General features: G+C 43.6%; 1 protein-coding gene across 4 annotated transcripts in view; it reads left to right on the top strand.

Annotated features, from left to right (window-relative positions):
- LOC126561460 (NAD(+) hydrolase sarm1) overlaps positions 1 to 25,409 on the top strand; it is a 35,991-nt gene continuing 10,582 nt past the window's right edge. For 2 of the 4 annotated variants that reach the window (XM_050217622.1, XM_050217624.1), the window contains exons 1-2: positions 1 to 156; positions 21,749 to 21,895. In XM_050217622.1, coding sequence (XP_050073579.1) covers positions 13 to 156; positions 21,749 to 21,895 — 291 coding nt within the window. In that variant the 5' untranslated portion in view covers positions 1 to 12. Of the gene's footprint in view, positions 157 to 14,680; positions 14,750 to 18,529; positions 18,599 to 21,748; positions 21,896 to 25,409 lie in introns of those variants that run through there. The other 2 variants (XM_050217625.1, XM_050217623.1) reach the window with 2 other exon arrangements.

Here is a 25,409-nt window from a genome sequence, read left to right as displayed (position 1 = left end):
CATTCACCGATCATGACACAGCTACTGGAGGCAACCAGTCCCGGAACGGCCTCGAGCCAGGGAAGTTCCAGCAATGGATCGTCCCTTTCACGGCTGATGCGTTTCAGTCCCGGGCTGCACCATCACACCGGCACCATCTCACCCTTCCCGTCTGAGGTATGTATCCCGTACGAAAGAACTTTTCAAAGGCAAATGCAATTCCCATCTCCAGCTTCCGGTGAGCATCGGTCTGATACCATATATTACACTGAGAGAAAGAGTTCAGTGCTACAGTGCGCTAATTGCAATTTAATTACTATTTACATAATTTCTCCCATGCCGTACCGTGCCGTGGTCTAAATGTGCAAATAATTGCCACCACCACCGCGCTTGTGTGACCTCCGTGACGCCTGCACGTCTCGCGGTTCGGACCGTTCGTCACATTGTGGACAGCTTTTGGCGGTCGTTTCACAATCCGTCACACGATCGGCGGCAAGGTTTTCATGCGGGTGTGTAGGGTCTGTGGTGGGCGAAGGGGACAGGGGAAGCTAATCGATCCACGATCGAACGCTTTATCTACCTTTTCACGATCAACCGGTGCGTGCGTGAACGGTCCGGCGGGGCCACCGAGGTCGGATAATTAGCGTGCCGCATGGAAATTAGGACTAATTTCGTTAGCAAAATGTCCGTTCATTTTCTCCCGCAAAGGGTACTATTTTCGCGACGTCCATGTAGGGAAATTGTTTGCTTAGTGCGGTGGTAAATGATGCCATAAGGGAGGTTTTTGCAGCGGAAATTAACCACACATACACGAGTGGCTAATTGTGAATGGCCGCACAATGGTCATAATGAATTTTTACGAGCAAATCGTTTATCTTACGGATGGAATGGGAAGGTTTACAGTCTACATCGATACGCGAACGTTTGATTGGAGTCCAGTGCACATAACCTTCGTTGGTACTAAGTTGCTTTAACTGCACAAAATATAGGGTGCATTAGATGGAAGTGCATCGTTAAAAAAGGCGGAAGGATATCATTATTTGCCTGGCAGAGTGATCTTTAGCGTTAAATAAATGAAGAGATTGGTTTGAATAGTGCATGAGTTGAAAAAAAAAATTGACTTACTTCGAACACGGGCCACGTCTCGTGGCCTGATTTCGAGACTAATTGGAGAGAAGGTCTTCTAATACTTATTTTCTCAAAAAAAAAAAAACTCTATTGGTTGGTTGGTGCTGAGGTCTATGAGGACACTCAGGAACAACGATCATACGATACGATGTTCATGATGCCTAGAATTTCTTTAGATCGGAAGCCGGTAAAGCCTCGGTAAATTAATTTTTGTCTTACCAATATCGGCTACAATTGATCAATTGTAAAATACTGTTAGAATATGTCCTCAAGGATTTTTTAACAGCAAGGTCCTCGCTATTTCCAACGTTTTAGGTCTTCAACAGTTGTTCGTTGACACTGTTTTCTCTAAAGCTGCTTCAAAACTATTCATGACTATGTAATATCTAGTCTTCACGTGCCTGGCACGGTACAAAACACCAAGAATATCTGTGTAAATTTACATGCACTATTAGTATCACAGTTACTTTGACAAAATTTTTAAATCAATATCTCCAGAGTTATGCAAATGATCGGATATTAAAATTCTGCTACAAAACCCTGCCAACATCAACACCTTCCATCGCGCTACCTTTGTTATAAATAATGAGCCACCCTCCATGATGCTGGCACGTGATCACCTCATATTCATTACAACCAACAACGCACAGAGAGAGAGAGAGAGCGAAGCAGCCTCGTGCATTACAACAACCGTTTCGATTGTCCATATAGAAACAAAAGAACCAAAGAACGCGTATTAATCCGCATGCGAACAGTATGACATTAAAAAAAAAACACACACACACACACACACACACACACACACACACACACAAATCAATTCATTCACCACAATCGCGCATAAACAAAAGCTCATCCCTTTGCATTTCGCGTGCAATGATCCCATGTTACCCCGGGGCCGGCAACAAATGGCCGACGAGCCCGCGCGGCATGAATCCCTTTTCCGTCATGTACGATCACCACCCAGAGCTTTTGGCACCGAGTGTGTTAAGTGTGATGCGATTGAAAAATGCGCCTCATTTCCGCTCGGTCGTCGCCGTTGAACACGCAACGCACGCTGGTCAAAGCATGTAACGGGGGCCCAGAAACGTGACCGGCTATTTTTAGATCTCCGAAAGGGGTTTTAATGATGAGTGGGTTGGGGGGGGGGGGGGAGCCGGGGATCAAGGGGAGAGTTTTTTTTTTTATACAACACCACTCACCACCCACTGAGCTCCTCTTGTGCCTTATTTGTTCGCGTCCGGACCCTTCGGTTCCTTCCTTCGGCGACAGGGAATTTCCCAAACGTCGGTTGGTTGCATCTGTGCAAATGCATTCTTCACTGCTCAACGCTCAAGTAGGGTAGGTGGCCCTGTGCAGTATTATAGCGCGCGAGAACGAGTATGCGTGCAATGCCTCTCAAGTGGGTGTGATTGATAGACTCCAATCCACCTAATAATAATGATGGCACAAAAGTAGAGCATATCATTCCTTCGTACTTAGACGGCCGCAGTCTCTCTATTTGTTCCCTTTATGGTAACTTAGTAAAGTACTTTAAATAAATTAACTTCAAAACTGCTCTGTATTTGCGTGTGTGCAAACTATAAAAGCTAAAAATTGAACCCCCTAAAGTACCTTGTACTATGGCTTGCCCATAAAGTACTCGGCTGGCGCCTCTCGACACGGCTACTCTCAACCAGCGCACTCCAAAACGTGACAGACGTGGCGTTACTGACTGACGGACTGGTCGCGGTGGTGCGTTGTAATAGGCCGCCACTGCCGCCCACACTTGCTTGCTCTGGCCGCGTTTTGCTTGGCGAATTGTGCCAGAGAATTATTTGTTATGGCTATTCGCGCGTGTGTGTGTGTCGAGTATGATTCTGAATGCTCGGAACGTACGATAAATTGAGGTTGCGGCAAGTAAACGGCTCTATTCGATCGACAATCATTCCTAAAGTCTTTGTGTAAATATTGGATAGAATATGCTGTTTGCAGGAGGTACAATTTTTATCACTTCTTCAACTAAATTATCTCGTTATACGCACACACCCCTCCAAAAGAATAGACGAACACTGGTTGGCATACATGTAAAGCTAAGAGAATGTTTTATTTTCCTAGTTATACGAATAGGGTGTTATTTGGAGGGGAAAATTCTCTACCATAAAACAATTGAGAGCTAGCAATACTAAACTACTAAAATACTGAAAAATGATTGTAGTATTGTTAAAAAAAAACTTCGATTTTATATTATCTCTTATAAGCCTTTCACTCCAGCGTCTTATGAAATATCAATATGCAGCTACAGGGAAATTATTCACTTGCTTTAATTACCCTTCACAGCCAGCGATTTATGTACAGTAATTCTTCAAGCGCCCCAGTGGGCGAGGAGTTGGTTTTTACATGGACCAACTGTGGTTTAAATCCCATCCGAACTGTTCCTCCGTTGTGAGGACGGACTACGTAGTATCAGTGGCACCAACTCTATAGTAACCTAGCCAATCGATGGCCAGCGTGTCCTAGTTAGAGGTTAAGCCAAAAATGAGGAGGAGTTGATATTTTTCTCCTTATCAAGAGAATTCGAATACCTCCTACTTCATTGTAAGAACGTATTTCATACTAGATATGTACACAATTTATTGCATTCTTAAGAATCAGTGTTAAATATCATCGTCATGCCGGCCATCTAATATGAATATTTAGATTCATTCCTCATATATGAATATTTAGATAATTCCTCACTGCGGGCAGAAGACTGAAATGTACCTCAGTCCTGGTGGAATTTAAGCTCCGGTCCTGCCGTGTGAAGATCGGTGCCGCTGTCGCTTCTACCACTGGGCTGATTAATCAATATACTGATCTAGAAAAAATGCTTCTTTCGTAAAGTTTCTTGTGTTTCTGGTGTAATGCTCTTAGTGCTCTGAAAGCCTGATATGTTGAGCTTTATTTTTTGCCGATAATTTAAAAGAGCTACGATTTTTTTAAATGCATTCCAAACTTGTTTTAGCAAGTTGCGTAAATTAAGGACTTAATTATGTTGAATATTCGCTTGAATATTCTCAAACATTTGTTGTAAATCAAATGCAACAATCACATATAAATATTTTAACATTAACATTATTTCCCTCAGTGTACAAAGCTTCGAATCCCATCACCTAAATGGGACAACATCGGAGCCAAACAAACCATCCCATCCATTGCCCAACAATGTGTTCTTTTACAAACTTCCATTTCGATCGCCATTGCGCCGTGTACAGTGCAACAACATAAAAAAAAACCATCCACAGAACACAAAACTCCAATCTTTTTTCCTTTCCCTCCCCCGATTTAATACGCAGTCTGCCCTTTTACGGTAACCGGTGTGAAAGTTTGCGCGCTTCCTGCATCCACCACCGAACGTTTTTTTGTGAGAAGATTTTGCGAGATGGTCACCACAAACCAACCGTGCGAGAGAGAGAGAGAGAGAGAGAGAGAGAGAGAGAAGAAGAAGAAACAAATCTCCCCACGAAAGACCTTTTTTTTCGTTCTTAACCCACCCCATCATCACGAAACCCCTTTTACGGGTGAGTTTGGAGTGTAAATAATAATAATACTAAAGAAGCTTTATTACCGAACGGTTGCAATCTCCACACACTTGTTTGGGGCCGGCCGAATCGTTCGCCCCTTCGGAAAGTGGTAGAAAACTGCGAGGGATGCTGCTTGCGTCCACTTCGATCTTTTCTCGATCGCTGCTTGGTGTCCGCTGCGACCAATCCACCCCGCACAAAAGAGGGGTTGAGGAGTACTACACCGTCTTTGTTTACTTTCAAAGCAAGCAGAGCAGGATCTACGTGCCTCCACGTTGGGGTTTGTTGGGGTCTGGCCGTTATGGACCTGCTGCTGATGGGGGGCGTGGGGTAGCAATCCACAAGACGGTGTATCCCCGGGGATGGTTTTTCTTCGAGTGGGTGTGTTGGTACAAAAGCGGATCGCAAAAATGGTGCCCTTCTACTTCTTCTTTTTAGTCTTCCTCGAGTCGGGTCGAGGATGAAGAGATACAGGTGGGAATGAAGTTGCCCGGGCCGCTCGAGTGCTTCCAGTGCGAAGTGCTAGCAAGGAGCAAAACAACCACCAGTACCACTTTAGCGTCCCGATGAGAAGCCGGCGCTTCTGCTCGTGATGTGATTCGATTGTTGGTGCAAAAAATAACATATTTACCTCGCAATACACACGCGTACATAGTAACCGCGGCTAGGCTTATCTAACGGCCATTGTTTTTGACCGATATCGTCTATCTCAGCTGTCATGCAGTGATCAAAACGGGAAGCATTCTGCCAAATCTAGTTCATTTTGGTTTCGTCCAAACTGCAAATCCATTGCCAGGGGTTACCGTCATCGAAGGAAACCATTGGCTAGGAGACGGTGTCGGTTGTGGGCTAGCGTTGTGCTGCCAGACGCCAATCATTTAATCCCAGTTTCCGTGATGTGATTCTCTTCCAAAGTGAACAAGTTCCTCATCAACTCACAGCACGGTGTATGTGTCTGAAAGTGGAGTGAATTATTACACAACGTTAATCGTGTGCTGCATATGCAGGTCTCTAGTGCAACCAGCTTCCCATTTCTGTTTGCATCCTTAAGTGTGCGTTTCTTTCTCTCTCGCTCGTTCTCTCTCGACTTGTGTTTGCAAGTGAGAAAAATAAACAGTAGTACATCCGCGGCACAGTGCGTCGTATACCCCCAGGGTAGCCAAGGTTCCCGTACACAAAATAACACGCACACCCGAGGGGAGGCGACAGCGTCACTAACCTTGAAACGGTTACGGCAAACCCAACCTCAAACACCAGCTACACGTGCGTGTGTTTTATTTTGCTGCTTGCCCCATCTCTGTGACGAGGTGCCGAAGGGTTCGGTGGTGATCGAGCATAGGACGGCGATCGCGATCGATTTTGAGTGTGCAACATTTTAGCCGGCAGCAGCGCCAACCGCCATGGAGGGTGGCCAAGCCAATCGCTTCAAGCTACGCCGTGCGTCCGAGGGTGCGTTTCGTGACGTTCAGCGGATGACGCTGCCAAGAAAGGTAGGTCCCTTTTATGATGATCTTTGGAAGGTATTGCTTCCTCTGGAGGAATTTCTGGGCTGTTCCTGAATTTTCTGTACATGTCAGCAAATATGCGACAAGTCATCTCCGAAATTAGCTTCCTCCTTTTTAATCTAACACCGCAAAAAAAAGCCGGGGTATCTCGGCGGAGTCACACATCCATATCACGCCAGTTCAAATCAATATTCAACCAAAGAAAAGTTACATTTATCACAATCAATCAAACTTGTCGATCGGCGGGTGACTTATTCGATTGTTTGGTTGGGTTTCTTTTGTGACAACTCGCTCGTTTTATCTCGCTTTGGATGAGGTAAAACTCACATGCTCTGTAAGGGTAAATAATAGTAGGTACTAGTCACCGATCCAATTCTTCTCATGCCTGTTTGGTGAGGGTTGGTAGCATTATTTAAGGCAACCCATTCAAGACACCCTTATTGACGTCTGAAGTTGGGGAAGTTCTGCAGTGCGCGATTATTCATAGCAACACGGGAAATACCTCCCTTATATGGCGTGACAGTGTTCTTTTATCTAGCTTCCTATTTTTAAGCCTTCTGCTGCTGCTGTTGCTGCTCCCCTTGGTCTGCAAATTTAGGAAGACAGTAGGACGGCTTTGAGCGTAGTTAGCAGCTCGTTAGTATGCGACAGACAGTTACAGTTGGCCAACGTGCAGCAGGATCTGACAATGAAAGACAAACAGACGGCGCAAATCGACGGGGGAAAACCCCAAAACAGGGTGGAGAGAGCATTGAACCGTTTCCACCAAATGAACTGTTGCAATGTTGTGTTGACAGAAGTATTTTATTATTGAAATTGAGGAATGTTTAGGAAATTGATGATAAAGTCTTAAAACTTTGAAGTCAACGATCAAGTACAATTCTTGTACAGACTTAAGAGAAACAGATGAAGATGTCACTTGGTTGATCCACTCGTATTTCTCATATCAAATCCTACATAACTAAGCACCAAATTTATCACTACTCGCTCGCTGCTGATTCTTCCCCGAACAATCTTTCAACAGCTCCAATTTGTACCTTGTCAACGGCAGCCAAAAGTCCCACCTAAACCTAAATGATAAACTAGTTTCGTAAACGCCCAGTTCGACCAGAGTCGAGCGAAAGTCATTGATGACGCGCTTCTTTCGCACCACCTCCTCGTATGTATCTCCGGCTCCAAGGAGAAAAAACCGGTGGCTGCCGAATCTCGCGGGTTTGCCAATTTTGGAAACTGAGCTCCAAAACTTTACCCCCTTTTTGGCCGGGCTGTCCGATGATAGCGTGACAGATTAATTGTTGGCCACAAAAACCACGTGTAACAGACACACACACACAAAAGCAACGTGACCCGAGTAGCCGTCGCTCCTTTTTCGTTTCCTTTCCATTTCGATCTTGGTGATCCACATCACACATCACACATTTGGAAAGTTAAACAAGACAAAGCATCCGTTCGGGGATGGTGGAAAGCGCAAGTAGTTAAAGAAGTACACGATGAATCGTACAGTTAATCAAAGGATCGCATTTGAACGGATAAGGAAGTTAATATAATTTATTCGCTCACCCTAAGTCTAACACTAAGTCAAGCGCTTCCAACGAACTGCTGCTAAACCACAAGTCAGTGGAAAGGTGGTGGTGATTCATGCATATGAGTTACCTTCTGCTGGAGAAAAGAGCGCCCGGGGGATTTTTATGAATGAAGCGCGCTCTCGGGGCGGCACATTACATACTGAATAGCTGGGTAGGTGTTTTCCTTTCTCGGTTTTTGTGCGGATGATCGGTAGTAAAGAGATAATCTTTATCGCACATCACGAAGGTGAATCGAGCCTCTTCTCTGTGGGAGAACACAGAATGCATCATCAGGTGTGATTTTATTGGTACGATCGGAACGATCGATGGTGGTGCGAAATTGCCATATTATACAATAGATCGATTAGTGACAAATATGGTGACGTTAAGGAACTGGTTTTTTTTATTGTATTTATTATAACTTTATTTTCATTTATCGTAAGTATTACGATTTGCGCCGTATTCTCTTTTTTTATAACTTTATTATGCATAATTTTGACTGCAGTGTCCGTCTTGGTTGTTGGCTTTAAAAAAGGGAAGAAATCGAAATAATTATAAAACTACAATGAAGCTGCCGCTGAGCATTTATTGCAATTAAATTGACGAGCAGTATGAAGTGATTATGAATTATAAATATTATGAAGCAGATGGCTTAATTTTCAATTTTATCCGGACCGTTCCTCCGTTGTGTCTGAATGGCCAGTAATAACCTAACAATTGAATGACCTTGTCAATTTCTACATTAACCCTATTGTCAATGACCGCCTACCAGGGTGAATTTTGTGCTTTAATTCCTTAATATATTTTGACAGTGAAGGCGTACACACTTGAAATTTATAGAATGTCTAGACCAATTTGTTTTTCACCTTTTCGTGTAAAACGAAATTTTTTAAATTTATTTCAAATATTGTTTTGCGATTTTTTTCCCTTACATCTACGACCAAGGCCATACATTTTGTATGGCAGGAATCTTTTGATCTACTTGTCGTATTTGCTTGAAATTTTCAAGAAAGATTGTTCCTTTTCTAACGAACTACATTTAATTGGGGATATTGAAAATTCTTCTCATTTTTATTTTTCTCTTCCATAGCTAAAAACTCCTTATATCTAAGATAACCAATGGATCACAAAACAGAGCTTTTATTAATAAATTGGCAAGCTTTGTGTCTATTAAACTTATTTCTTTTGCTTAAATCAGTCGTAAAAAGTTCCTTTTGTAAGGATTTTGTTATTTATTTTATTGAATTTAGCATATGACTTCAAATATCTCATGTTTAGAATATCATATTAATTTTTTTTCAATTTTAATTGGCTTATACTTGCACTGTACTTTGCTCTGCATAGAATTTGTATTTTTTTTTTTTTTGTAACAGAAGCTTGTTTTAGAGTAGATTCGATGTACAATCGGCACACACAGCAAACATATAGTTTCCTAGTCTTCGCTTATATGTGCTGGAGCAACTGATTTATTTATTAATAGCTTAGGTAAAAACCCTTTCATTTGAACTCTTCGAACCAGAAAAACTGTTTGAATAATAATCTGACTCTAGGTACCTGTTTTTTCTCAAAAACTGTATTATTTGCTTTTTACCTTAAGATAAACCCAACTAGAAATTCAATAAAATGGCAAATGTAAAACCCTTTACAAAAAGTATGTTAGTCACTTGATACGCCACCGTAGATGCAAGGTGTTTACCGCTTTGAAAGCGAGAAATAAAAAGAAGAATTTTTTTAAAAATTCTCAACTAAATTTTATTGGCTAGACAACAAACAGCCTCACCTTTTCTGAAAATTTCATACTAATATGAAGAGCAGATGGGCAGCCCAATGGGAGGTCTTCATACGGCAGGTCCGGGGTTCAAATCACCACGTAGTGAGGACTGACTATCCAACTACGTGGTATCGGCCAGTCTAGTAAGCCATTCGATTGCCGGCGTGACCTAGAAGGTCGGTAAGCCAAGAAGAAGATGTCGAGCAGATCAAAAGTTATTTGAAGAAAGCTATTAAGTTTTATAAGGGAAAATGAAAACCTGAGTCGTAACGGTCGTAGACAGTAAGGTTAAATGTTAGTCTGTTTTAACTGTTTCGATGACTTTCCGAACGTTTGACTTTGTGTCACCGTAAGTCATCATATCCAGCAAGTGTAAGTGCAAACCAGCTAAATGAAAAAAAGTCTAATTACGAAGCTTTTCTTGAAATTTCTCCAAGACATCCGACTTTTCTGTTGGTGTAATAGTAACAATATGTATCATGTTACAGTTCCACGTAAATGTTGCAATGACGAAGAGCGTGCCGATCTAATTCAATGAAACAAAGTCACCTGCAACGGCACCCCACGGGTACTGGGTAAACCGTTACAGCAAAACATAATGAATGTATCATCACAACACATCAAACCTCCCCCGGTTCGGTCACACTGTCCCCAATGAGTCTGCCTGTGTGCGTACGTGTGTGTGCTTTGTGATAAAATGCACTTTACGCCAAATCATTCCTAGCCACAGTGTCGCATGTCATCCTTCCTTCCGCTTACCGGTTCTATGGTGGAGGTGTCTATGGACTTTCGTTCATTTTGAAAATTGAGTAATCAAGTCCAATCAACTTGCCTCAAGAGGGGGTTCGCCAGAAAAGGGGGTTTCCTAGAAATGTACGGGACCACGCGTAACCACACACACACACTTTAGACCGGACGTCCGATTAAGACGCGCACCGGTGACGCAACGGCGCTATGGAAGCAATTTGCAGCCGAAGCCCACGATGACGATGGTTTCTTGAGTAGCGACAATGTGTGTAAACATTAATACAACCCCTCTTGAGCGTTAATCAGGCTCAGGAAGTAGTGGCATGGGCCGCGGGCATTCGAGTAGAGCATGGCACCGGATGTGGCCGATCTAGCTTGAGACGTTGGCAGCAAGGAAGAGGTTTTAAAGCGAAATTAAGTAACGAGGATCACTCGATCGTCTATCGCGCTCGCGAACAAGACGGCGCGATAAGTTAGATTAATTGTTACGAATTATTTACCGGTGTTTGAACAGATGGAAACACACCATGAGAGGTGGTCGAAATTCATTTCGTATTAATCATCACAGCAGCCTCATTGGTGGAGAATTGGGGGCTCTTCCCTCTTTTAACCTCTTCACGCAGGTTGTTTTTTGCTGCTATCTAGACGCCCGGTACACCTCTTACCCTCAAAAAGGTGTTCGGAGGCTTGTGATACGCACGCCCGCCAGCCTCATTCTGATCTTCATCTTCTCCCGTTGACCATTTTCTCCGACTTTTGCATGAAACATCGCCCAAGAATTTCGCTTTCCGCAATTGAACATTGAGAGAGTAGCACGGGCAACAAGTTGTTAAAGGCTCTCCGGTGTGCTCCACGTCTCCCTCTAAGTGGGAAGGTTCTCGTTAACGTTTGTCTCCTTTTGGGTTGAAATGTTCGGTGATCACTCTCGCTTGATCTTTAAACCAGCTTCCAGGCTTCTGTGTGTTTTTTTTTGCCGAAACAAATTAAACCTTACCCTTCAAGCTCGACTTTTTCGATAGGTCTTTAGGTATGACTAACAAGCTGGAACTCAAATGCCGCGCGGACGATATAAAACGTGCGTTAGTGTATCCACATCAACAGGTATGAGGCAGCAGCTACGAAACGCCGGCCGGAAGAACCTTTTCCCAAAGGCACACCGGAACACGGTCACACACACACACCGTGTATGACACACACCGTATCGGCACCAAGTGGCTATGTCAATGCTGCTTACATCACCGATAAATTGGTACAAAACGCAATGGAAGTGAAGTAGCAAGACGTATCGGTATCAGCGATAACAGAGGCCTTAAATGATAAGAGCCTTGTCAAAGTGTGACGTAGTGTGAGTGTGTGTTAGAGCGCTCCCCATTCACAGCTGACTTGTGACGGAGCGTTTGGGGGTTGATTTTTGTACGGAACTATGCAAATAGAGTTTAATATTAGAAAAGAGGAGTCTTTTAATAGGAACTTTATTCTGAGCTTCGTCCCATTTTTGGAATTCCAATGCATCCCGGGACGGTATGAGTCATACGCGGGGAGTTATTATATTCTTCTGATTTTGCACGCTGTAGGGGTTAGGGGAGGGTTAGGGAAGGATGATTCACACACTTTCGATCACTTGATCTTTAGTAGAGCAGTTTGCTACCCGCCCATCCCCCAAAGTTGGGGAACTGGCCCTAACCTAACTTTATAGTTTCAAGTCAGCAAAAACAAAACAAAGCAAAATCCACGCAAAGGATGTTTGCTAAAGATGCTATAAAATGGTTTCCGTTTCCTTTGCTCCACATCGTGTTTGATCTACGTTCTGCAGTTCCAGCGATACCGGCTTGTAAAGCTCGTTAAAAAAAGGCGGCCTTTTGCGTTATCAACCCTCGCTTGTGTGGGTGGGTGGTGGGAGTGTACTTTGTTTGACTCCTTCAAATTTGAGTTGCATTTTTTGTTTGTATACCTTCACACCACGAATTTGTATTGCTGTATTGCTGGCGATGAGTTCTCTCCCGCCGTAACCGAGCAAGAGCACCAAGAGCAGCATAATTGCTGCGAAAACGCACTCTCCCAGAGATAGAGAGAGCGACTGCCTGGTGCGCGACTGGGATGGCACGAACGCACGGGAACACTGATAACCAGCAGCCGAGCGAAGGCACAAGATCAGACACTCACCGGGAACCGTTCGATGCGGACGCACGAAGGCACAGTGGCAAAACGCGTTCAGTGTTTGTGTGTGGTTTACAAAGTAAAACCAAAAAGTGCCGGTTTTGGGACGAATTTCAAAGTGAAAGTGAGTATTCACTTGTGGTGATTTTATGTCCTGTCCCTTCTGAAAGGATTGTTTGCAACACTAGCAGGCGAAAGCTTTCACTTTGTGGCTAAGAAAGTGTGTGATGATTCCCGTGGGGACGTGGAATAGTGTGTGCGATTGTCCGCTGGCACAGCACTGGAAACGATCGCCCGTGTAGCGATCCATATGTACGGATGTGTGTGCGCGAAGTGTGTGATTCAGCGTGTGCGTTTCAGCGTCGTGATCGTTCGTCAAGCTCAAGTGTTTCAAGTTGGTTGCAGAATATAGTTTCAAATTCCTATTCCCGGCGCGCGTTTAACAGCAATTAAAAGGGCAAAGATATTGGCGATCCTCAGGCACAAGGAGGCAGGGATGGGATGCAAAATTTAATGTTTACACTAACACCACCACCACCACCAAAAACAGGCGCAATACAAAACTATATTTCATGCTGCTCCCATTCTGATGGGAGGTTATCTCTCGTCTTTTTTGCTGAATGGTTGAACGTTTTCTTACGTCACAGGAATGTTGATCGTTTCATCTTTCATTGGCACAGGCACTACCCAACGCACTGGGTTGTTGCCTGTTGTTGTTTGCAATGTTTTGGAATTAATAACTCAAACGATCAGTGACGATCGGCTAGTGATTAGTTGCTGAGAAGAAAAAGGCCGCTTATTGTGATGAGTTTTTATGGCAAGTGGAATTTCCATAACAATACCAGGAATGCACCACCCATGAGGCATTTATATGGCCAAAGGGGATGCCAAAAAATTTCTACAGGACTTGCGTTATACTTCGACAAGCGAACGTTAGGAATTCCTTGCCAATAAAAACTGTCCCACACAGTTTTCTTCTTGCAATGCGAACGATGGGAAACACAGCTTGGTGCGAATTGGTTGTAAACAAACTTGTGCCATGTTTACGTTAAGCTTTGGCCCTCCCATTTGGATAAATAAGTCTTGTTTTAATTTTATTTTCCGTCCCTCTCTCTCTCGGTTACATATGCAAGAAATATGCGGTTTGGACAGCATATTTCTTTGTGAACTACACATCAAAGCCTTGAGATCGTGTGTTTTAGCTAGAATTTCCATCAACAACAAAAAAAATAATAAGCCAAAAACATCGCTAAATGGATTCTCGGAAAAGTGAAAGGAAGGAAAAGTGGGAAAAGCGGAAGCGAAATCGAAGCACATTTGTTTAGATTGCTTTCGGAGTGTTTTAGCTTTTCTGGTTCGATTTGTGCAGAAATGTTTTGAGCATTTTATCGCTCTGACGCACGCATGTTTCGCACTTGACCACCAGCAATAGCAAGGACGGAAGAAGTATACACGCACAACGTGTGCTGCAGTTGTGTGTTTGGAATGTTGTGCGCGATTAGAATGTTTAGGTTGGTTCGGTGTTGTGGAATTTTTGATTTCTTTTTTTTTTATTGCCCTGCCTTGTGTAAGCTTAGAGCAAATGTACGGACGAACATTTTCCCCCCGGGGGGTTGGGTTGGAACTCCATTACCATTGTGAGTGTCTCCGGATGGTGAGAAAAATGTATGCTTTATGCACATATTTTTGACCTGTATTTCTTGCCCATACATATGGGTAGGCTTAAATCATTCGGTAATTGACGCATCGTCAACAACAGCAGCGCGCTTTGCATCGGCAAACCCACACTGATCGGTTCGGCTGGTGTGTCTCGTCACCAACGGCGCCCGGTGTCTCGCCCGGTCGACCGGTCTCTCTAGGCTTATCTGGCGACCGACTTCCTGAAGGCTAATACCATACTTTGCCCTTTTTTTTTTGTCGCCATTATTTGCAACCTCGCTCGGGACACACCCCAGTGGGTAGTGTTTTGTGTTTATGGCCACAGAAGGGTCGGCCAAAAGGATGTAGTGCAATGCATTTCTCTGCCATTTTTTCGTAAAACGCGTACAACGAAAGCAACAAAAGGAATGAAGAACGAAACGGAAACGACCCCAGTAAAACAAAAATGCAGTAAAAGTGCGGGAACACCCGATTGTAAAATTTTATTGTTAAACTCTTCATAACGTAGTGTTTTCTATATTTTCTTAGTACGGTGAATTTCGTGAAAAAAATATAGAAAAAAGTGTCTTGTTTTAGTGTTAAAATACAAAAATAAACGAAGTGTTTTACGATCATCCAAAAAGAATGGGTCTCAACCATCAACCAACCACACCGATCTCGGTGCTACGATCACAATTCTTCTATCCGAACAGAAAGGTAAGGCTCCCCGATCATAGAACCTGTAGCGTAGATAACGCCGCTCATCGGTTAGCTCTCGTATAGAGAACGTGGTAGCGTGTTGGCGGTTTTCTCGCACACACGAAGTTCACGGTTCGATGCTATGTTCTTTATTTCCTCTCAATTTCAATGTTTGCCAAGCGACTGATGAAAACTTATATCCGTATGATGGAGAGAGTTTCTCTTCCCCTTGATTACTACTCTCAAAATATGTTGTACTGAGACTGATTTGCTTGCACACATGTGATTCATGAGAAGGAAAAGAGAGAACATTTTAGATGAGTGTTTTTTTTCTTGATCAAGTCGCTCATTAGCTTTGTATTTTTATGTTTGTTTCTCAACTGTAACTCAACATTCTCCCGTGGAACTCACGCTCAAGAAGACCATGAAAAAGCGGCTTCGCTCGCTCTATTTATGTTTATTTTCTACATAAAACTCTCTCTCTCACGCTCAGCTTTCGTTGGTTGAAATGTTTCAATTCTCTCCCGAATGGGCTCTTCTCTTAATGAAATATTTCACATCATAACACAAAACTCCGTCTCGCTACCGGTATTTAGCACTGGAAAAAATCCAAAAAAATGTATAGAAAATGAAATAACAGTTTTCTATATTTTTTTAGCACAAGAGCAGGACCCCAATCCCACTAAATAAGGGCATATGTAGAAAACTATTTACAAATCGATTGAAACGTTTCAAAAACACTCTTCAAAACAGTTGTTTACCATCCATACACGACGAATTTGCTTCTTATGGCGTGTTGCTTGCTACTTTACTTCCCTCAACAAACGTACCTCGGCTCGAATGTGTCTTCTTGCCGTTGAGACTCGTGTAAGAGGGTGTGCGAACAGGTTTTATTTGATGCCCTCTCCCCCCCGTTCTGTATCTCACGCCAACGCCACCATTTGTGTTCGATCTTGGAGGGGTTTTTTTTTGGTACATCACGATTGTTCCGTTTTGTCTGACTAGACACTTCAAAACATGATGAAACGTGTTCGAACGAGGAGAGATTCAACTTTGTGAAATTGCTTTCGAAAATATTCGGTTTTCAATGCACGCTTTTTGCACAGCAAGTTACCGTTAACGCAACAACCGCCACGCTGATGCTACCAAGGTCGATCGCTTTGCTTGGCGTGTTAGCTTAACCTCTTCCGCTATTATGCCATCGCAAGAGCTCTTCGGTGAGCTCTTCTTGATCAACAAAAAAAAATCACGTTCACGATCACCAAGAAGAGATCCTCAAGATCACCAATTTATGCGTAATCTCGTGCAATACAATGAACGCGAAACGTCATCCACTTGATCGATAGCGATCAGTCAACAAGCGGCGACGTTACTAGGTTTCGTGCCGCTTCTCGCCGCCTAGTGGGAGGTGGGAGTAGTGTAATCTCAACAGCATCCGTTTGAATGACCGAGCCGAGGGTTTTCGATTGGCATTTGTTTGTCTGCCACCTTACTTTGCGCATTTCTCATACGCCAATGTATTGGTGTAATGTGACGATCACACTTTTCGGTTGCAAAGATGCTCACCAGAGAGTTGATCTTCAAGTGGAAAAATTATACCCTCAAAACCTCAACAAGAGATTCCTCAACAAGCGTAATTATAGCTCTTTATCAAACCATAATCATAAATCGATCAGTCTTCCAGCTATATTAGACATGCGGAGCATCTAGTACACACTTCTGGTCCTGGTTGCGATTCTGTGCGTTCGCTGTTCTCTCGTTTTACTGTTGCTGGCCGCTACTATTGGCTTCTCCCTTTTTTACATCCACCCCCCTCGACGGGGGTAAATCTATCGCTCTCTCACTCCAACGGCTTGCATCCCTTCTCTTCGTCAGCCAAGCGCGCACACTCACACACACGGTCAAGTTCACGCGAGGCTCAAAACGGCCGGCCGAGAGAACCAGCATGCTCAGTTCCATTTTAACAACCCCCCAAACAATAACCTCCTACATTGGACGCGTTACGGTGGCAGTTGGCCGCGTACAAGTTTCGATACTTACAACTGACGCGCATTCCCAAGGCCCCCCGAAAAAATACCAAAAAACGCAATTTAGTGCAGTGCGTGTGTGTGTGTGTGTGTGTGTGAGTTTAATTCCGTTTTTAAGAAATCAGCCGTCCGCAGAAAACAATACGCGCGTATTCTCGAACACTCTCGATGCGGATGTAGATTGTGTTGTTTGTGTTTGTTGTTGTTAGTTGTGACGCGCAGTGTGTCTCGTGGGGCGCACCTTTGCCGGTGGGTTAGTAGCATAGTTCTCGTGTGCGTGTGGAAGATTCTTTTGTGTCTTTTTCTTTCCCCACAGTTACTCCTCACCCTTTTATTATTACCACATGATTGTCTGGCATTTGACAGTCTCGAACGACTTCTTCCCCGGTATGTACGCATGAACGCGAGTCTGTTGAACGTAGTGTGACAAGCATTTGCAAAGCGGCGGTGTGTGCCAATGTGCAAGAGCGGGAGCGAAAATGCTAACAAGTCTCGCCAACATAACCTCACCCTCACCCTTCACTGTACAATGTAGGAAATCCCATCGTAGTAGTCGCCATTGCCGTCTAGCAAATTTTTTTTTTTTGTTTGCCCGTGTCTGTGTCGAGCAACATCTTCTTGTTGTTGTTATGCGTCTCTGCATGTGCGTGTGTGTGTGTGTGAGTTTTGATGTGTTGCGAACCGGCAACACAACCATACAAAGGTAGAGAGCATTCATTAGAGATTTTCTTTTAAAAAAAACAAGAGAGAGAGAGAAAAAAAGGAGAATGGAATGTCTCTCTTCGCTAGCACGTCATCACACATGCGATTATTGTGTTGTTGTTTGTTTTGCTAACCGGCTACAGAACGGGGGAACCTTTCTCAGCCACTAACGAGAAGCATCTCTCGTTTTGGCGACCCTTTTTCCTTCTGCTGCTAATTGTTTGCCGCCGTATTTAGCACTCATTTTCACACCCACCGGCTAGAGGGTTTTCTTATCAGTAAATGTCGCCCACTTAAGTGACCGATACATAAGTGGAGGGATGCCCAAATCAAGCAGAACAGCAACAATTACACCCGGCGTGACTAAAACACCAAAAATGTCGATTTGTTTTGTTTTTCGTGTTCTCTTTTTGGAGGGCAATCACGATCGTTTGTTGTCGAATCGGGTCTGGATGGTTGATAAGATAAAGCAACAACCAGCTGCACCCTGCTGGGGATGATTGAATGTTTCAAACAAAAGCAACAACAAAAAAGTCACTTTTAAACACGCCTCGTAATGGCGTGTAATTGAAAGATGATTGTGTTTGAGATAACGCAAGCCACACGGTGAAGGAATTTTATTCCTCCCTGCGCAACAAAAACGAATAATATCCATGCCAAATCATCTTATCTCAACTGGCAAATGGAAACTGAACAAGGGGAAGCACGGATTCACGCTATTTGCTTCTTTTTTGTTTTGAGTTTGGAGTTCGGCTGATGGCCGGCGAACGATGGAGCCGCATGGTGACGCGTACATAAAAATAGGTCGCTAATTCATTAAGAACAAACTGGCAAAGATTAAACCCCTAATGGCTACTGATTCCGATCGTACAGTGATTTTACGTTTGTGTGTGTGTGTGTGTGTTTTTTTTTCTAAATTAGGACGAATCATCTCGTTTTTTTTTTTGTTTTTGGAAAGTGACTTCCGCAGTGTCTAATAAGTGTGTGAGTGTTAAAGCACAAAAAAACAGTCCTTTAAAGCAACAACAACAACAACAAAAACAGCGCCGTATATGTGTGTGTGTATCAGCAGTGTAAAGGGACGTCAAAGATGAACAGAAATTCGTTGGAAAGTGCCCGAAAGAATTTTTTCAAATCGGTTCGTGTTATGCCTTCACTCACTCACCACAATCTCCCATTTTTACTTGTCCACACGAGAACGATGGGGACACAACACGAATGTATCTTGTATCGTTTACTTCTCCCCCCGCCCCTATTCTGCTATATGCTTTGAGAATGGCGCGTTTGTATGCGTTCTGCTGCTGTGTGTTGCGTGTTTTATGTCTCTTTACCGTTTTCTTCACGTACCTGAATGTGCCTGAATTATTAATTATTGTTTCAGTTTGTTTACTACTACCCTTTTTGTCAAAGCTACGGGAACGATCGTGCGAAAATAAAGCGTGTCCTGTGTGTGTCTATTGGTGATCGCCATCAGCTGAAAAAAATAACACTATGCGGATACTACTTACATCCACAAAACTGTGTACACTAACAGCATTTATGTTTTAAGCTACTACATGTTGTCTTTGCGGAACTCATTCGCTTCCTCTTCAATGTGAGTGTGCGTATTTGAGCTTACTGTGTGTGTGTGTGTGTTCTACATTCTACCTTCCGGCTTTGTGCTTCATGTTGCTTCATTTTCATACGCCCGCTTTTTTTGCAGCTTCATTTATGCAAACTAAAGAAATAGTGCCACAAAGAGAAGCACTGTTCGGAACGGTCATTTGCATACGTGTGTTTGCGTAGTACATTCTTGGTGCACTCGTGTGTGCGAAGGCAAAGGAGGAACAACTCCTCTAGATCGAGCCACTTCATCCACTTGTGTTTTATTACTCACTGAACAAATTCAACTAACCGCACTAACTCTGTCAACTTGTGACAGTGTAAATAATTCCGTGGATCCATCGCTTAGATAAGCACACTGTTGGAGAGCATCGTATAGCAATTCTGAGTGAATATATTATCGTACACAACGGTTACAAAGCCAACCACACGCTTGCATGTATTTCTAACACTCCTTCTATTTATCTCGTTAATCCTCATAATGAAATGTGTCTGTGCAAAAGGAAGAAAGCAATTTGTCCGTCTCACTAGTTGCCAGGGGATTGTGTTGTTGGCACTTTCATTACTACGAAGAAAACGAGTTCTAAATATGTTCTTAAAACTTATCAACTTTTTGTATTTCAATTCCCACAAAAAAAGTTCAAAAGTAGTACTAAAAGCCTTTATTAGTTTGGATTTATTACGATTTATTTAATGCAGTTTTATTGCGTTTTATTTGTTCCCATAAACCTGGTAGGGGTTTATGGGACAGCGGCACCGGTCTTTACACACACGTCGAGACTAGTGATGGGTAAATCCTCATTTTTCCCGGAGATTAATCCACCATTGCGGAGTTTGCTCCGGAATTATTCGGAGCAATTGCCCCGAAGTAGTCGACAGCGATTTCGATTTCCGAAGATCATATTCATAAATAAATTTCAAGATTTGTGTGAAATCTATCTTGCCATCGCTAAACCGTTCAAAATTGTCATCCAGAATTGTCTCTAAGTAGACTACGGATTCTACTTCAACTGGTTCAGTTGACTGTCTTAAAATGAAAATTGGGTTTTTTTGATACATATTTGAATGCAAGTTCTTGCCACGCAGTCTCTGAAAAGTTCATGCAAATTAAGGAATTCTCTCCGAAATGATCACACTTTCTGGATTTGTGCAACAAGTTCTTGCTCCTTGTAGCAGAGCTTACTACGATCAACTCCTCTAATAGATTCTCTGGTCATGCCGGCCATCGAAATGGCTTTCTAGACTACTGATACCACGTACTTAGTTAGTCAGTCCTTACTACGGGGGGACAGTTCGTATGGGATTTGAACCCCGGTCCTGCCGTTTGAGGACCGGCGCCGCTGTCCCCTATTCCACCGGGCCGCCCCAATCCTCTAATAACCGACCCGGAAACAACAGCCCAATCCAGCGAGTACCGTTCTCCGAACGAGCCAAGGCCCAGGAAGTCACGCCAAAGCCGATCGAAAATCAAGGTGATGCTGGCGGTATTCTTTGATTACCGTGGCGTGGTTCACAAAGAATTTCTTCCGAAGGGCCAAACGGTGAACAAAGAGTACTATCTAAGCGTAATGCGACGGTTGCGGACTTCCATCCGGCGAAAGCGGCCGGATTTGTGGAAAAAACAGGAGCTGCACCTCGACACCTCGCACCTTGCACCTCGACAATGCGCCCTCCCATACGGCCATCATTTTGAGGAAGTTTTTGTATTTTAGCGCCGTAATGCTTTTTTCCTTAATAAACGACTTAATAAACGAAGTCAACAATTAATTAGACAAATTGCCAGGACACTTGGTTAACTGATAAACATTTGTAAAAATCATCCAAAATTTTAAGGTCCAATCTCCCTTTTAAGATGAAAATCGTCAGTTCTAAGCACTATTTCAATTTCGAACTATAACTTTTGCTTGGCAAAACTGCTCGGCCGAACTGGCGGATCGATTTCGATCCGAAGTAAAATCAGCAGTTGACCCCGGAGTAATCCGGAGTAACCTGCAATTGGTTCCGCAGTGTATTCTGGAGTTGAATTTGGATTTAATATCGGACATTACTACGGAATACTCTGGAGTAAACTCGGCATTACAGCGGGCGGAGTACCCTTCGGATTAATCCGAACTAACCTCCGAAGTAAGTGGATTCATTAATCCACTCCTTAGTTCCCACCACTAGTCAGAACCAAGTTTAAAATTCCATCCTTAAAGACGACTGATTTATCCGCAGTATCAACAAGACGCCTAGCAGTAAGCCATTTGTGATAGTAGGCGCATAATCCACTACCCTTCCCCACCTACCCCGAGCAGGTCGTTAAGCCAAGAAGAAGAAGCTTGACACAGTGTACTTTTAGAACTTACTTAGAATTAGAATTAGAATTTGTGTTTGGATATTTGTTATTCAAAATTTAAATACGCTTGTTGCACATTAAAACCACAACCACCAACCCTCGCTCTAGAGTGGTGTTGCATTTGCATTTTTAAATGTCGCGGGTCATACGGGGCCACATTTAAACCCTTCATGGCGTAACAGTCACCAAGCAGCGGTGTAATATTTAAAACCCATTTAAAGCTTAGAAATAGAATTTTCATCCATTTTTGTGCTAACCATTAATCCTACCTTTTATCTTAAGTAAATTTTTTTTCCACTTTCGGCACTAATTCTCGATCGCATTGTGTTTCTCACCGTTCCGTTGCAGATGTCCGATATAGCCGACACTGGTTCACCCACGCTCCAGCCACTACACACGCTGTTCACGACCACCTCCAATGGGCCACTGGCGTCCACCACATCCGGATCTCTAGCAAGCGCAACCTCCACCAGCTCGATGACCACATCACAGGAGGTAAGTCGGTGAAGAAGGGAGGATTATTGTGTCTTGAGTCATTATTCCTTCGCCCCGGTTCCATTCGGGCACAACACTTAAGTGATTTGCAAACTCAAAACTTGGTGCTAAGCACCTACCAACGGAGCGGGGGAAGAGGGCACTCTGGTTGTAGCTCAATTTGTTGCGTCTCTTTGTATCTCTTTTGATTGACCTCTAAATCAAGCGCATCCCTGTACGTGCCAAAATTCGTTCCTACGAATGTCTGATGATTCAGCCAGATTCGCCGTATCCGCACCGTGAACTTGATGAAGGCCCATAAATTGTTCAATGTCTCTGTACGTCTCGTGGTGTATCTCGGTGTTTGGCTTCGTTTGGTGCTTAATCATCAACGTGCTCATGCTGATCCTCGAACTCTCAGGCCGTCTCGACGTACAGTATATAAATAAGAAAGCGAGGCACAACCCATCCACAATGCGCTCCGATTTTTGTCTCTGATAGAAAAGATTCGTTAGGAACAGTTGGTGCATACGCCTCGCTCGCGCTCTCTCCCAACTTTCCCAACAGCTGATTCATCGATATGCGCCAGACCCAGAGACACCCAGCAGCAGCAGCATCAAGCTCTGTCAGATGACACGCAGCAACGCAAAGCGCGGGAGAGAAATGTTTTCATTTCGCAGAAATTCATCCACGACGACGACAATGCGCGATCGTGCCCGGTTGGCGTTAATTCCAGTGCGATAGGGAATGGGGTTATAATGCGTTATGCAATGAACCATTGAGCACTTGCTATAGACGCGCTAGTGGACGACAGTGGACGCTGAGTCATTACTAGGCGCACATGCTTTGAGTGGCACGTTCTAGAGGGAAGTTGAATGACCAGTTGATTGGGTTTGGAAGTGTTTTCCCCCTCCCCTGCTTTACAAATAGGTGTTAGAATTAGAAGAACCCGTAAGTGGTAAATTCATTGAAAATTTGCAATTATTAATCACCTCGGTCTGTCGGTTTTGTGTCACAACAAGAGCGCGTTTTCCGTTGAACTTGGCGTGTGTTTGTCAACAGGAACTCCAATCAGCGGCATGTACGAGATTCTGTCATCACGTCAGTGAGGGAGAATTTAACTGGTTGTTGAAATCTGTTGTGGCCCATATAACACTAAACAATACTGTTAATTGTGAAGCAAAACAAGGATGCGTTGATTGATGTCTCAGTCTTTACTTCAGAGCGACGATCGTTGACAGCCGTTTAATATGCAATTAATCGTCTGAATTGAACGATTGCTATTTGGTGGAGGTGACAGCGACGCTGCGCTTCACACGGTAGAACTGGGACTCCAATCCTATCCGGACCGTTTTCCCATAGTGAGGACTGACCATCCAACTTTATATGTGGCTCATAAGCCAATCGATGCGTGGCGTTACCTTCGAAATCGATTCTAAAACTTGATTACCCAAATGTTTTCTCTCGTTGCACTGTTTTGCTGTTTTTAGAGATGGTTCTTGTTTCGGTTTCGACGGAATCATTTATCTCCAAGAATAGGTGACATCAGATGAACCATTTTTCGCAAGAATATCTACACACGCAATCTCAAACTGGTCCAATTCTAGGGAAATTTTCCTCACCAACAAAATCCAAGCGCCACAACATGACAGACCGATTGCGAGGATAGAAAAGCATATTCGAACGCTAATAACTAGTCCTGACACCTTGTCATTGGGGGTTTGCTCCGAGGTAATCTTGGAAAAGGAAATCGTGCCATATCCATTTGTCAACATTAACGATGCCGGTAGCTGGGGCTTATGGGGGTTAGTAACAAGAAACATCCAAGGGTTTGGCACATTGCAGACATGTAACAGACACATGCGGGTGGGAAGGGATTTTCGCCCGAACTGTCGCGTGCAGGTCGCGATCTATTTTCGCAGAAACAGCTGCTGCGCAAAGAGACTTTAGCGTCCACATATCGTATCCCCCACATATATGTTTCGGGACGCGCTTGTTGTTTGCATCGTCTATTCCTAACCAGCCAAGCACTAGAAAGAGGTGTCCCAAGTACCTTCCGCATCAGTTTTCGCTCTTTGGCAAACATATTTCTTGTTTCTCAGCGAGCTCAGAATCGTGTGTCGCGCATCGTGCGAGCATGTTCGAGATCTTGAGGATGTATATGTGTATTTGCAGTTTTCCCAGAATGTTCCTGATACACTTCCCAACATATGTACGAAAACATTGAGCTGCGTTGGATTGGGTTGAAGAGAAAGTTGCGTCAATTTGGTTCTCTTTCAGTTGCTTCAAGATGAGCAAAATATGGCGTCCAGTTGAGAGTTCATTGTTGCTACAAAAATACTCTGAAACACTTCCCAATTCCAACAGTAAAACACCCAAGAAAATCACTCCATTTGCCAATATTTTTTCCCTCACTGTATCTGCCGCGTGTCGTTGACAGTTTAGTGAGCGGAATCGGTCGCGTTGTGCAAATTTAACCGTAGGAAGAAAGAGAAGAGACGACAAACCACACACAAAAAAACCTCGACGATCCAAACCCACGACAGAGCGTTCAAACCGGCGGCATGGTGACATGGTTCGTGACACTGGCCACCACTCACAGTACCGCTAGAACGAACGAACGATCAGCACACGAATTCGCGGATGCGATCGAGCGAACTTAGCCGAAAAAAAAAAACTCGAACCCGAAATCGAACCGGGTTTCCCATTTCTCAAACCAAGCTCAATATTGAAACGTGATTGGTAAAGGGAAAAACGTGATCCTCGAACAGAATTAAAAGCCGAAAAGTGACGATTTTTTTTAACGTCGATCGAAAAACGAAAAAACGAAACGAAAATCTTGTACAACGTGTACTTCTGTAGCGAGTTTCCTGTTGTGGTTGCAGTATCCGAAAGGGTCTTCCTCAGACGATTGTCCTCTGTTTGCAGAACGCCACAGTGTAAATAAGGTTCGTCGCAACCTTCCGGCGCGCGTAATCCGTTGAGGTGAGTGACTATACGCTGAAGCCGTCTTGTTACAGGTGTGACAACGTCATCGGAAAAATCAACAGTAGCATGTTGTGCACTGCAGAGAGGGTGCCGTGTGCGATCAAGGGTGAACTGTCCGCGAAATTGAAAAGTTAAAAATAATTATGGACCACGGGTTCGATGGTTTTAAGTTAGTTGCTCTGCGCAGAAGAAGCGCATTCGGTGAAGAAGATCGTTAATAATATTTCTAAGTATTTGCCACCCTTAACGAGAAACCACCAACAAAGTGCATGATCATTAATACTACGCCGGGAGAGATATTTTGGAACAATGCCCACACTGAGTAGATGACCGCTTCCGAGAAATCGTCAAGGTTGTACATGTTGGGGTAGTTGATGGTGATGTTATGATGGGTTAGCGGGTAAATAGGATGTGAAATCATGATCGTGGTTCGCTTCATTCGGTTAGCAAGACTTTGGTAGATGCAAACGTCAACAGTGCTTCGGTTTTGACTTGAAGATGGTTTTCTACGTGGCTTTCGATGAATGTCACGCTTGCTGATCTAGAA

The sequence above is a fragment of the Anopheles maculipalpis genome, chromosome 3RL (genome assembly GCF_943734695.1).
Source record: "Anopheles maculipalpis chromosome 3RL, idAnoMacuDA_375_x, whole genome shotgun sequence".
NCBI lineage: Eukaryota > Metazoa > Arthropoda > Insecta > Diptera > Culicidae > Anopheles > Anopheles maculipalpis.
The sequence above is the reverse complement of the archived record's forward strand: the minus strand, read 5'-3'. Positions and strand labels throughout refer to the sequence as shown.